This window comes from Gymnogyps californianus, chromosome 5 (genome assembly GCF_018139145.2).
Source record: "Gymnogyps californianus isolate 813 chromosome 5, ASM1813914v2, whole genome shotgun sequence".
In the NCBI taxonomy this organism is placed as follows: Eukaryota; Metazoa; Chordata; class Aves; order Accipitriformes; family Cathartidae; genus Gymnogyps; species Gymnogyps californianus.
Genome location: NC_059475.1, coordinates 31,158,201 through 31,171,200, shown reverse-complemented (window position 1 = coordinate 31,171,200; position 13,000 = coordinate 31,158,201). Strand labels below are relative to the sequence as shown.

Genomic DNA, 13,000 nt, shown 5'->3' with positions numbered 1-13,000 from the left:
GCTATAAATAGTGCATTATGCATTTGAAGTTAAATCATTTGACTGAGTGGAGAGGAAGGCTCTGTACTTAACTTTGGACTTTTTCCTTCCGTCAGAGAAAAAGCAGAGACAGGGAAAGAGAACGTGAGCGGGAACGGGAAAGAGAACGTGAGCGGGAACGGGAAAGAGAACGTGAGCGGGAACGGGAAAGAGAACGTGAGCGGGAACGAGAACGGGAGAAGGATAAGAAGAGAGACCGAGAAGAAGATGAAGAAGATGCCTATGAACGCCGAAAACTAGAGAGGAAACTGCGGGAAAAAGAAGCTGCATATCAAGAGGTTGGTTGGGATTTTTAAGGTTCCTTAAGAAAAAAAATTGTTTCTGAGGGATGATAATAAGTCTTCTACTACAAAATATGTCATTCCTTCTCCTTCTCCTTTTCCTAAATAAATTTTTAATCCTTTGACTGCGTGAATTGGGGCAGAATATGTAAGTCACTGTCAGAACAACTTTGGACTTCTTATTCCAGCATTTTAAATTATAAATAAAGAACTTGCTTAATTTTAATGCAGTTGGTTTTAAACAATAATCTAAACTAACTTCAAAGTAGTACCACTGTTCTTAATGTTCTTGAGATTGGAGTGTGTGTGTTTTTTCTTCTGTTGTAGCGTCTTAAAAACTGGGAAATCAGAGAACGGAAGAAAAGTCGAGAATATGAAAAAGAGGCTGAAAGGGAAGAAGAAAGAAGAAGGGAAATGGTAAGGCTTATAGTTTTACTTGTAATTTTTCCCCCTTGTTCTTTCGGTCCCATTTAGAATGGAACATTATACTGCTGTCTTTATGGATAGCGATAGAGCTCTCATTTTGTAGAAACACCACATGTGTTTTTATACCAAAAAAAAGAATTAATAGACTTGAAACAGAAGATGTCTAATAAGTGGGAGTACTATTGAGAGTCTGGAAAATAAAGCCTAGTGGCTTGGTCGTGTGAAGGCAAAAGAATGAGACGTAGGCAGCTGCAAAATACTGTTGTTTGATCATCATGCACAATTACATCTGTAACTTGTGTTTGTGTCAGATTTGTAGCAAAACCTACTATATGTTCTATGTCATGCAGGTGGAACTAGACCAGTCCTTTTACTTGCAATCTGCTCATGTGCCTGAACCTTCTATAATATGTGATATAATATTCTATATATCTAAGCACTTTGTAAATGTCTGTCTTTAGTTCATTAGTTGTGAAATTATCACAGTTATCAAATGTAACACTATTGCAAGATAGATACTTCCGTAATCTCATAGTTTTGTGCTAAAGCATAAAGAAGTTATTTTAAATTATGGTGGTGTTATTTCACTTCATAATTCTCCCAGAGAGGGAGAGAAGATATGAGAGGGTTCTAAGTAGGAGATGGATTGGGAATTGCTTCAAAGCAAAATATGCAGAGACACAGGAAAGAAACAAACAAACAAACAAAAAAAAGAAAATTAGGAAATACATTGTTTTATGTGGCATCTAATTTTTCCCCCTGAATGGCTGAGAGAAGAAAAAAATGTTTGACTCAAGGATATTTGCTATTTCTGGTCCTCCTGGATGCTGGCTATGGATGGCAGTTGTAGAAAGCAGTGTTAAATTTTGTGCTGGATTTACAACCGTAATTGTAATTTGTTTCTCGAAGTCATTAGCACAGAAATATCTTACTGTTGGTTTAAAGATACTGCTTAGATACAGTTTAGAATGTCCTAATTTATAGTCTCCTTAAAGAATGGCTTTTTTTTTTTCTTTCATTTTATCAGAGGGGGAAAAAAAAAATCTCCTCTCTATCCCCCTCACCCCCTTCAGTTTTGGGCCTGTGCATTAATACGGTGCCACATGGTTTGGATTAGTAACACAGAAGGAGAGTGCTTATCCTAGAAGTATCCATTAGATTTGTTTCTGTGCATAACTAAATCTTTTTTAAAAAGCACAGCTCTTGAAACAAAAAAGTACTAATAAAATACACTTAAGCTGCCATGTTAAAATATCCAATACCAGACTTAAGGATTTGAAGAACAGGAACTTTGATCCTCTTCTTTTGTGATGTTAAAAAAAAAAAAAAAAGGGGAGGGGGCATATAGTTAAAAACCCTTTGAAATGCTAATAACAGAACAGTAGTCTGCAAATCAGAGACATAATCCCAGTGGACCTAATGGATGTACTATCTGCTGTTGAACATATGATAGCAAGTTAACAGATCCCTGGAAGATGATGCAATTCCAAAACCTCTCCATTTTCTGTCTGGAAAACTCTGTATTTTTAGTTTGTAGCATAGTAGATATAATACTATTACTAAATTTTAAACTCTTGGAAAGAAAACCAGAAATCATTTTATAACATAGCTTATGTTTCAATTTCTTGCAGGCAAAGGAAGCCAAACGGTTAAAAGAATTCTTAGAAGATTATGATGATGACAGAGATGATCCAAAATACTACAGGTATGTCTTTGTATTGATTCCTAACAATAAAATCTTCATTTTAATACAATTGTGGGGTTTGTTGGCAGAGGCTTATGGAGTTCATATTTGACTGATTATGTGGTGATGTAGGGGTTATATAATTATCAAAATTATTTCAGTGTCACTTGGTAGGTGCCAGAGGGAAAAGGGAAAGTCCTTACTGCTACTTGTTAATGCTTGGGAGTAGCTGCTCCTTCCTATCACTTAACTTGTGGGTGAGGTGGAGCAGAGGTCAGTGTAATGCCAAAATAAGGTGGTGGGGGCAGGGAGAAGGGATCAAGCATGCCTCTAAAAAATTCACTACAAGAAAGCTTGTAAATTGTACAAAGAACAAGCTTGTTAACTCTGTAAAGGATGGGGAAGATCCTTCAGCATGGGGCTAACTAAAATTTGCATCAAACTAACTTGTTTGAACTGGTTCTTGTCAAGTAAAAACCTATAAAATAATTTGATTCTTTTTCTAAGATGACTGGCAGTCACATTCTCTACATCTGTTTAATGTGATGGGCTAAATTCTGTATAGTAAGGATAGGAACTGCTATCTTAGATTCTTATGTTACAAAAATAGAGGACACCAGATGCTCTTAGGAATCTTATTTTCATTTAGTGGAAGATACATCTGTATCAGGTATTTCTTGTGTTGTGGTACAAGGTTCTCATTGGAATGTTCTTTGAAGTATAAAATCCATGTCTTTTGTAGGGGTAGTGCTCTTCAGAAAAGGCTACGAGACAGGGAGAAAGAGATGGAAGCAGATGAACGGGATAGGAAAAGGGAAAAGGAAGAATTAGAAGAAATTAGGCAGCGCCTTCTGGCAGAAGGACACCCAGATCCAGATGCAGAACTTCAGAGGGTAAGTAGCTGTTGGTCTGACAGGAAAAAAATAGCCCTTGGTATTCTGGTGATACTGAGCAAAATTGTGTAAGAGATCTGATAGTTAATATTTGCTCTGTTCACTTTTTCTTAAAAAGAAGTCCAGATAAGCAGTAAGAACACTGGAAACAAAAAATAACTTTCCAGATCTGTTTGGATGGAGTTGGAAAACAAATTTGGATTAATCAGTATTTCTGATTATAATGGCAGTAGTTGCATGTATTTGTTCTTGACTAACAGAGACTTCTTTAGGAAACAGAGGATCTTTAGATTCTTTTCAAACAGTGCAGTTTTTGAGAGAGCTTCTTTTTTGCTAATTGTCTGTTTCATTGTAGATGGAGCAGGAGGCTGAGCGGCGTAGGCAGCCACAAATAAAACAAGAGCCAGAGTCTGAGGAGGAAGAGGAAGAAAAGGCAGAAAAAGAGGAAAAAAGAGAAGAGCCGGAGGAAGAGGAGGAGGAGCCTGAACAAAAGCCCTGCCTTAAACCAACTTTACGACCCATCAGTTCTGCCCCATCTGTTTCTTCTGCTAGTGGAAATGCAACCCCTAACACACCTGGTGATGAATCTCCCTGTGGCATTATTATCCCTCATGAAAATTCACCTGATCAACAGCAGCCGGAGGAGCATCGGCCCAAAATAGGACTTAGCCTCAAATTGGGCAAGTTTACATTTTGTTTTAATGTTCCATATGGGATCAGAATGAAAAAAATGCCAAGCTGAGTAGCCACACAGTTTTCCAAATATATTGTATGTTTTGATGTACTTATATCAAGCTGTTGTTATCCAGATGCTGTGCTTGACTTCTATCCAGAAGACAGGTTTTATAAATCTCTGTTCTTCCAAAATCTGGAGGGGAAAAGGGGAGGGAAGTTTTGGCATCCTCAAGGCTTAATGTTTTTAGGAATGCTCTGAGCTGGGGTTCGGTACTTCCACATGCTTTTTCACCTTAATAGATCTCTAAATATCTCTTTTAAAACTCATTGCTACTTTTCAATGATGTAAGTATATGTTAGATTTAAGCCCTAGATAGTTCTTAATGTTTATTCACAAAGACCCTTTTAAAAGAAGAAAACTGAAAATTAGATTACTTTTTCTTCCTCTTAGAGTAGCACAATGAATTGATGACAATTACAAATGGAACTTGAGTGTAGAGTTCCTTAGTACTTTAGCAATTTCCTGGTGTTTTTAAAAAAATTTTGTTCTGAGCAGCAGAACTAAGGATATTTGTATTCCAGAAGGTTTGTGCACTTATTTATTATTTGGACTAAATTATACTGGGGATGCAGTTTGAGCTCACACTGTGTTTAGATCTTGAATGAAGAGAGACTATGGTATTAGGCTAACTGATTAACGCTTTTCCTCCGGATAGATTCATTGCAACCTTTCACTACTGTGCTCTGCCTCTGCTAAGGTTTGAACTCATGCTATAGTCCTCCCTCAGTGAGGGTGCTGGTTGGTTTCAGGGCAGAGAAAGACGACCCTATTTTTCAAAAATCTTGAACAAACTGTGTTGGAGATCTTTACCTCTTTTGCCATTTTTATAACAGAGTTTGAGAGATTAAAACACTGATGCTAGGCATTCACAGACATTTATATAACATACAAACCGATATTGCTCAAGAAATGTGTGAAGAGCAAAGTAGCTTCAGTTGCAGTTTATGAATGTTATTCTGTCTTTTGGGTTGTAGGTGCCTGCAATAGTCCTAATCAGCCCAATGCTGTAAAAAGGAAGAAGCTTGCTGTGGATAGTGTTTTCAATAAATTTGATGACGAAGACAGTGATGATGTGCCCCGGAAAAGGAAACTTGTCCCCCTGGATTATGGAGAAGAAGATAAAAGCAATATCAAAGGCAGTGTCAACACAGAAGAAAAACGCAAACATATTAAGAGTCTCATTGAGAAGATTCCCACAGCAAAACCAGAGCTCTTTGCTTATCCCCTTGACTGGTCAATTGTGGATTCAGTAAGTTGACTTCTTTTAACCATTCACAAAAAAGCATACTTTTTGCAAACAAACCTTGGAATTTAATAGAAAAAACAATGTTCCTGGGACCCCAGTGGATTGGAGCATCATCATCAAATGGAATCAAACTTGAGTACTGTATTTCTTGTCCGTATATAATACTTATTCTGAAGTATGCGTGCTTATTTTTGTTTGGTCTCTCCTGAACTGTAGCTGCAAATAGTCTAGCAGTTTTATGGAAGGGGGGAAAAAGGGTCCTGTAAAAACATGTTTGAATGGCTGTCAGAAATACTTGCAGATGTCAAATTGCTAAGGGTTATCTCATTGATAGCAAAATGTATATTCTGCTAAATAGTTGTTTGGGTCTTCTAGCTGCCTATCTAGCAGTATTGTTTCAAGACAGTAAAGTTCATGGAAATTACAGGGTTTGGTTTTTTTCTTTTTCCAGACACTAATGGAGCGTCGAATTAGACCATGGATCAACAAGAAAATAATAGAATATATTGGTGAAGAAGAAGCCACGCTAGTTGACTTTGTTTGTTCTAAGGTTAATATCTTCCACTTCCTTTGTGAAGTCTGCATTTTGCTCCCTACTTAAGCTGCAGCAATGACTGCAGTATCTGTATTTGAAGGCAGTCTGTTCTTAGCTTCTCTGTAATCTATGATGTTGGTCAGCAGAGACAGTTGGTGTACTTGGAATCAATATGTACCCTCATGTTTTACAAGTTACCTCCTTTAATGCTTATGTACAATATGTACGTGCTAGATGCTCTCTGTTATCTGTTAGATGAACATATGGAACTGGATAAAGAAATGAGCAGTTGACAAGAACAGCTGTTTTAACTGATAGTTTTATCATTAGATTTCAAAGTTAATATCTTATTGGCCATTAACATTTTAAACTTAAAAATAGGATTTGTGTGAATTCAGGGGGAAGAAAGCCAGTAGCTTGATTTTTACATACATTTTTGGATTAACTAGGTTAACTTCTTAAAAAGCTTTTTAGATGCTGTTGTTGCTTTAGTAGTAAGCAAATACTAAGGTTTTAGAGTTAGCATTAGAAGTCATTCTGCTATACCTTTTAGCCATTGCATAACTTGTTTAAACTAAACTGCGTAGCTTCTTCCATCAAATTACAAACTAAATTCTAATAACTCGCCTTTTTAAATCTGTCACGACAACTCTATGGCTTTTCATCAACAGGGAATTTCAAAAACTCTTTTCAGCTTTCACGGTACTCATGTTCATAATGGCTTGTCTCGATTTATTTTTTAGGGCTACAGTAGGAGAGGCAAAGCAAGTGATAGTTTTGTGGCACAGGTGGTTAGTAGAAAGTGAAAAGCAGAAGTTGAATATTTGCCAAGCTTAAATTATTTTTATATATATATTAAAAAAAAGTCATTTTCTGGTATTGAAAGACAAGTTATCTGGTTCTGAAAAAAAAATTTTAAATACTTAACAGGCAGATGGAAAGTTCAGTTATGAAGAGTGATACAGGGAGAATTTTGCCTTTGTCTTCCATTAGGAATTCATTGTTGAAGGAAGGGGAGCTTATTCCTTAAGTTAGGAGAGCTTAATTGGAGATGCAAGAATAGCCAGCAAATACAGGACCTGTTGAATCTCTGGAGCTTTCTGGAATTTGTTCCTCAGTAACTAGCCATAAACTAGCACTCACTATGATGGAATCTGAGGTAGTTTAATACTAATTTTTGCCTTGGCTAATGTGGGAACTAATGAACTGCAAATACTTTTTGCATGTGCAAAGCATTCAAAGTCCTTGAGAAGTAACTAGTTTTTGTCCAAAGATGTTTATATGGTTTACTCCGAGTTTTCAGTCTAAAAACATTTGTTTCTTTCAGGTTATGGCTCACAGCTCACCACAGAGCATACTGGATGATGTTGCCATGGTAAGCAGAAATTGTGTAACTGATACAACTTCTACATTATACTGAAGCTAATAGTCAATTCTGTGAAATAGTAGGAGTCCATAACAGAAATATTTGGCGTTCATAGAGCATGCATAGAAAACATGCATTAGATATGAAAGCCGTTTTGATTAAACAGATCATGCTAGCACAGGCATGATTTTGCAGTTACAGCATCTAGGTAGAAATTACTGATACCTGTTCAGAATTTCTCAGTATTCAGAAATGTGGAACAAGGATTCTGTCCCTAACAGTAGAGGTAAGAATCAACAATAACAGAACTGTATCAGAAATATAAACTTTTATTCCTTCTCATTCTTCTAACTAGATTTTTATAATTAGCGGGTCTATTCCTAATTAATGAGCAGAAGGTGATTTTTCTCTAGAAGAGTAAAAGCTCTTTTTTGCATGGTGTTGGCAGAGAGAAACTTTATGAAATAATGCTACTGTTTCACCATGTTTTCATACACTGAAAGGTGAATAAAAACTAATTGTTCACTCTCTTCCAATAAGGAAACTTGGAGGGAAAGTTGGTAGGAGCCAGATTCATAGTGGAAGTCAGTAGGTTTTTTCTTGGTGTGACTAGCAGGTGACCTGGGGAACTTCCTGAGAGATGTTGTGCATGCTAAAAGTTTGCATGGATTCAAGCAAAGCTTGGATAATAAGTTCAAGGAAGAGAAATCCATCAAGAGATTACTTAATAAATATCCAAGGAAGTTCCAAGCTGAAAATGAGCAGAGACTAGGAGAGAATTAAGGGAAAATACCACATATTGTATGTCCTGTTCTTACATTCTTCCCATGCCTGCCATTTCTCTGCCTCTTCCCAAGCCACTTTTGGAGACTAGGATACTGATATTTTTATCTCTTAGTGCTCAACAGCTGCATTATACAAGTATATAATTAGAGCCTAGTCAAGTCAGGTGATAAATGCAGGACAGACAAATTCACAGAAGTTTTATGCAGTGCCTCCCTCAAAGGCTTAACTTGGATTATACTACCTCTAGTCTTATAACACATTATCTCTTAATTAGTCTTTATAACTGGAATGCCTAACCTAAAAAATAATCTATAAAATGTGTATTTCCTACAGGTACTAGATGAAGAAGCTGAAGTTTTCATAGTCAAAATGTGGAGGTTGTTGATATACGAGACAGAAGCAAAGAAGATTGGTCTAGTGAAATAAAGCACTCTCCTTGCTTCTAGGGTTCCATTTCAATTTTGGGCTTTTTTTTTTTTTCCCATCATTCAAAGACTTCGAATTTTCTCTGTTCTCAGAGACTTGAGACCTGTATTTTTTTATGTAGAAAATGTGAATTTTTTTGTCCTCTGCTCTGAGGCCCCCTTTACCCTTCTCAGTTAGTTATCTGAATCCTGCATTGGTTCTCTTTATAATTCACAAGGTACAATTACTGGTATGTTTTATAAGCTGCAGCTACTGTACACGCTCTCTGGTGATTTTGTTATGTTACTCTGATTCCTGTAAATATTAAGAAAAAAAAAAAGCCCCTGTTTTGCAAAACATTTGCACTTAATGTGGAACTATATCAGTTACAGATGAAGACAAATGATTTTACTGCAAATTTACCAGTGCTTTTTTTTTGGCGCATATTCTCCCTTTTTTTTTATTTAAGGAATGATCAGAATACAATTTAAAAATAAGTGGCTTGAGCTGCTTTCACAGAACAGCTTTGTGTGTTCATTTGGTCCCCTCATCTGATTCTGGAAAAGGAGTTCCCTCAGACTTTTCATTCTGATGTGAACCAGCAGTAGTCTTGGTACTTTGTTGCCCATTTAGAATTACTAATGAAGCTGGGAACTTAATCTCTTGCAGATGCTCTACTTCTTTCCTAGAAAGTGCAAATTGCAGGAAGTTTTTTATTCTTTGCTCGGTTAAAACAAGAGCAGGACCTCAATTCAATAAGTGCTATTTAATGATTTTCTTTTTTTTTTTTAAACCTAGGATATCCTCTGCTCAATTTCATTTTAGCCCTTCGCTATTATCCGTTCTGTCTCCAAAACAATCAGATGGATTTTTTTTTAAAAGAAATTATTTTTTAAAACATTTTTTTTAGTGTTTAGAAAAAAAAAACTGTTTGGATGTAACTGACCATAGCAGTTGACAAAAACTAAACCATAAGTTTTCAAACAAAGCTGAAGTCTTGTTTTTATCCATACTGTTAAACTAGCCCCGACTTTTGTTTTCTACTGTAAGCAGTCTATTGTCCACAAAAAGAAGGTGATATTTTCCTGCCTTGTTTGTATGGTTTTTATAAATAGGCTGATATGGTATAAATGATGAGATGTACTGTAAACTGCATTTTTTATCTCATACCTGAGTAAGAAGACAAATCGATAATGTGCTATGAGCTGTTTTGATTGCAGGAGGACTGTGTTCCAGGGAGCAAACTGTCTCAAAAACATTTTTAATTTTTAAACACAATTCTTAATAGCAAACAAATTAAGTAAAGGTGTTCCAGTATCTCTATATTGTATTTAACTGAAGGATACAGGTTGACCTGTTCAGAAAACGTAACTGTGACCTTGAGTTACTAGTTCTTTGTATCTGGAGAGGACACTTGAAAACACTGTTCTTAACAAACGGGATCGTGTAAAGGTTCCACCATGTAAATATTTCAGATATTAAAAATGTATATATTTGATTTAAGGGCTGACATTCTTTTGGAGTCTTGTGCAGCATGCAGTTATATTTAGCACTCGTTTCTGAAGCAACAAATGTTCCCAAATTAGGGGTGGGGTTTTTTAAAACTACCTCCTGCTTTATGTCAGGTGACTAGAAGCCTGCAAATGCAGATGTGATCCCAATGTGTTCTTTCTCATCCCTGTAATACTACACACCACAAAATGTTCTTTAACTTGAAGTGTAATGCTCAGATATTACCTTTATGTTGTGCTTGAGTTTGCGTGAGAATGTTTTGTTTTACATACTTATATGTTGCAACCTTCCTCTTATTTTTTTCTGCAACTTGATGTTACCCTAAGAAATTACTTCCCCATTCTTCCCATACAGTTTTGCATCAGCATTTACCAAAAATTCTCCAAAGTCTAAATAAATTCAAAACTTGCTCTATTCATAGTAAATACAGAAAAGAGGGAGCATGAACTTCATGAGTGCTTTTTGTCCTGCTAATGTGGCATTCTCTCTCTGTCATTAGTAGTAGTTGAACAAGCCAAATGCAACAAATGCATTGTAATGCTGCTATGTGACAGATCCTTGTTGAGATTCTTCAGTGAAAGCTCAAGTTGTGAAACTTCAGCTTATTTTCTTCTGCCCTAAACTAAAGCTGTATGTGCATCTCTTATATTATTTATGCACCGGACATAAGCTTGTACTCTTCCTAAGGAGACTGAAGGCATCTGGGTGAGGAAGACATCTAAAATTTAAGCTGGAGTATTAAATATCCAGGTAAATAAGTATTTAGAAGCAGTTGTGACACATTAAAAAAATTAATTTTGTGGAAGTTGAGGTTTTCTTCAGTAGTGGAAGGGGGAAGGAATGTTCACTTATAGCATCTCTGGCTTGGCTTATGCAAGTACTTGAAACAAATTTTCCTTTTTCAGAATGCAAAATGTTGCTCTATAAAGTCACTTCTAGTGTTTACCTCTTACTCAAATTAGTGTTACTACTTCTCAGTGATAACAATATATTTTGTGTCTATGATGCTGGAGGGTAGAGCACAAATTACATACTGCTGAGAGGTTCTTAATATAGAAAGTAACTTTCCGTTAACTGTTTTTCTTTCAACATGCAGTAACAGAATTATTTCAAGATAAACTTGGAAAAATTGGGGTAGAAAAAGCCTTTTTTGCCAACATAACAACACTTTACTGTCTGAATATGTGATTTAATACACACTGTGTGTGTTATGTTAGTGAACGCACAGATTAAGAGTATACTGAGAGTGAGATCCATTAGCGAAGTATGTATGTTGCCACTGGGTATTCAGTGCAGCATGCCATAGTATGATCCATTCTGTGAGGGAAAGGTACTTCAAAAGTTACACATAGTGCATAGAGGGGAAAAAATATTTATACAACAGAACTGGATATACTAGTCGTTGATCTGGACTTTACTGTGGAACGAGGCTTTACACCTTAACCTAACACATGCCCTTAGTCTCCTGATAATCGTTCTGCGTAACTGCCATTCAGTGTTACTTGGAATATGTGAGTACAAAATATAAGTATCATTGTTTTCATTAGTATGCACTGAAATGAAATGGGAAAACATGAACAAGTAAGATCCATTACCAAGAATGATATATTTTTATATTACTGTTAATTTGATAAGATACTTTTTTTGTTCTTAGAATATTTAACCTGTTCACATCCTGATTTGGTCTTTCTAATTTTGGGTGTTTCCTTCCTCCCTTCTCTTTAAGCAGGAGCCTGCACTAAAAATAACCATGTAGCTAGATGATTGTGGCTCTAAATGTGGGCAGGGGGAAGGCCCCGAACAGTAAGTTCAGTGTCTTACTGAATTCCTATTTCTTACTACTAATGCTTTCCTAGTACTGAGAGGGAAGCATTACGCCTTTCATGCTTTTACTAAATGGAGTTGCTAGATAGCTGCTTGCGGGAGTAGTATTTTAGAAAGTGGATACACTTAAAACTGGAAGCTGTTGGCTTTTATATTACAATAGGGTCACACTTTTTCATATTCTATACATTTTCCTGTGTAGGAACATTGGATGTCATACATGCAGACTTACAAATTAGTACATAGCCATGCAGTGTGAGCAGTGTAAGGTATTGTTAATAGGCATTTCATCATAGATCAAACTGATATCAATAATATAAATAGAGAATAGTCTGGTACAGCTGTATGTCCATGTTTGGTTTTTGCTGTTGGGTTTTCCCCCCCCCCCTCTTAAAATAACATAGTTTTATTTGGTTAATGGTTAGGCATCACTTTTGGTCTAAAAATGGCTTCTTTTAAATGCACTTCATATGCATACTACCTACTGAAACTCGGTATTTGTGTCAAAATGCTTATGTAAAACCTAACTTTTATGTGCAGTACTTTTGTACCACTTAATTTTCCCATAGATCTTCCTGTAGCGTAGTAGAATAGTGAAATACAACATCTGTTTTAAACATGCAGAATCACATGGTCCCTCAGAGATTTTACTTTTATATTTAGAATGATTGCATGTATTGTAACCCAACTAGGTTATGCACTTTTAAAAAGGAATTGTGGATTACTCTTCAAATATCATGGATAGCAAGGTAAGTTTCAAGTTTGAAATTGCCTTTCTTTCTTCCACAAATGAGTCACAGCTCTACTAGAGGCTTCTTGAAAAGATTCCACACTGACTTTAGATTAAGTTTTAATATTGTTTTAATTTTGAAATGCAAAGATCCCTTCAAGTTATTTTCATAATGCTTTTTTGTGGGACCATTTTAAAACAGGCTTACTAGCTTATATATGACTTAAATTTAAAACAACCAAGAAGTGTATTTTCTTGTAATGCCCCTCTCTTTACTTGGTGACATCTCTTACCAGGTTAAACAGGACAAGCCAGATTTCCCTTGCAAGACTACTTTTGGCTGAAGTTTCAGAGAGTGCTCACTCTCTAATATCCAACCAGACTTTGTTGCAGTTACCATCCACTTGTCTCGATGTCATGCTTTTGCTTAATGGCAAGCTTTAGGCTTGTTCCTTTCAGAGATGCTCCTTCGTGCCTCCTGCGTGTCGGTAGGTGCCTGTGCTGGCCGGGTGTACCTTCCTGAACCGAGGGGCCCCT

The 13,000-nt window shown here is 36.3% G+C and overlaps 1 protein-coding gene across 1 annotated transcript in view; it reads left to right on the top strand.

The window, feature by feature from the left end:
* The window catches only part of RBM25 (RNA binding motif protein 25), a 35,018-nt gene extending 24,766 nt beyond the window's left edge, over positions 1-10,252 (top strand). Inside the window, exons 11-19 of the mRNA XM_050896928.1 lie at positions 98-317; positions 648-737; positions 2,378-2,451; positions 3,173-3,323; positions 3,679-4,003; positions 5,034-5,308; positions 5,757-5,855; positions 7,168-7,215; positions 8,326-10,252. Coding sequence (XP_050752885.1) covers positions 98-317; positions 648-737; positions 2,378-2,451; positions 3,173-3,323; positions 3,679-4,003; positions 5,034-5,308; positions 5,757-5,855; positions 7,168-7,215; positions 8,326-8,418 — 1,375 coding nt within the window. The 3' untranslated portion in view covers positions 8,419-10,252. The remainder of the gene's footprint in view (positions 1-97; positions 318-647; positions 738-2,377; positions 2,452-3,172; positions 3,324-3,678; positions 4,004-5,033; positions 5,309-5,756; positions 5,856-7,167; positions 7,216-8,325) is intronic.
* Positions 10,253-13,000: the final 2,748 nt, after the last annotated feature.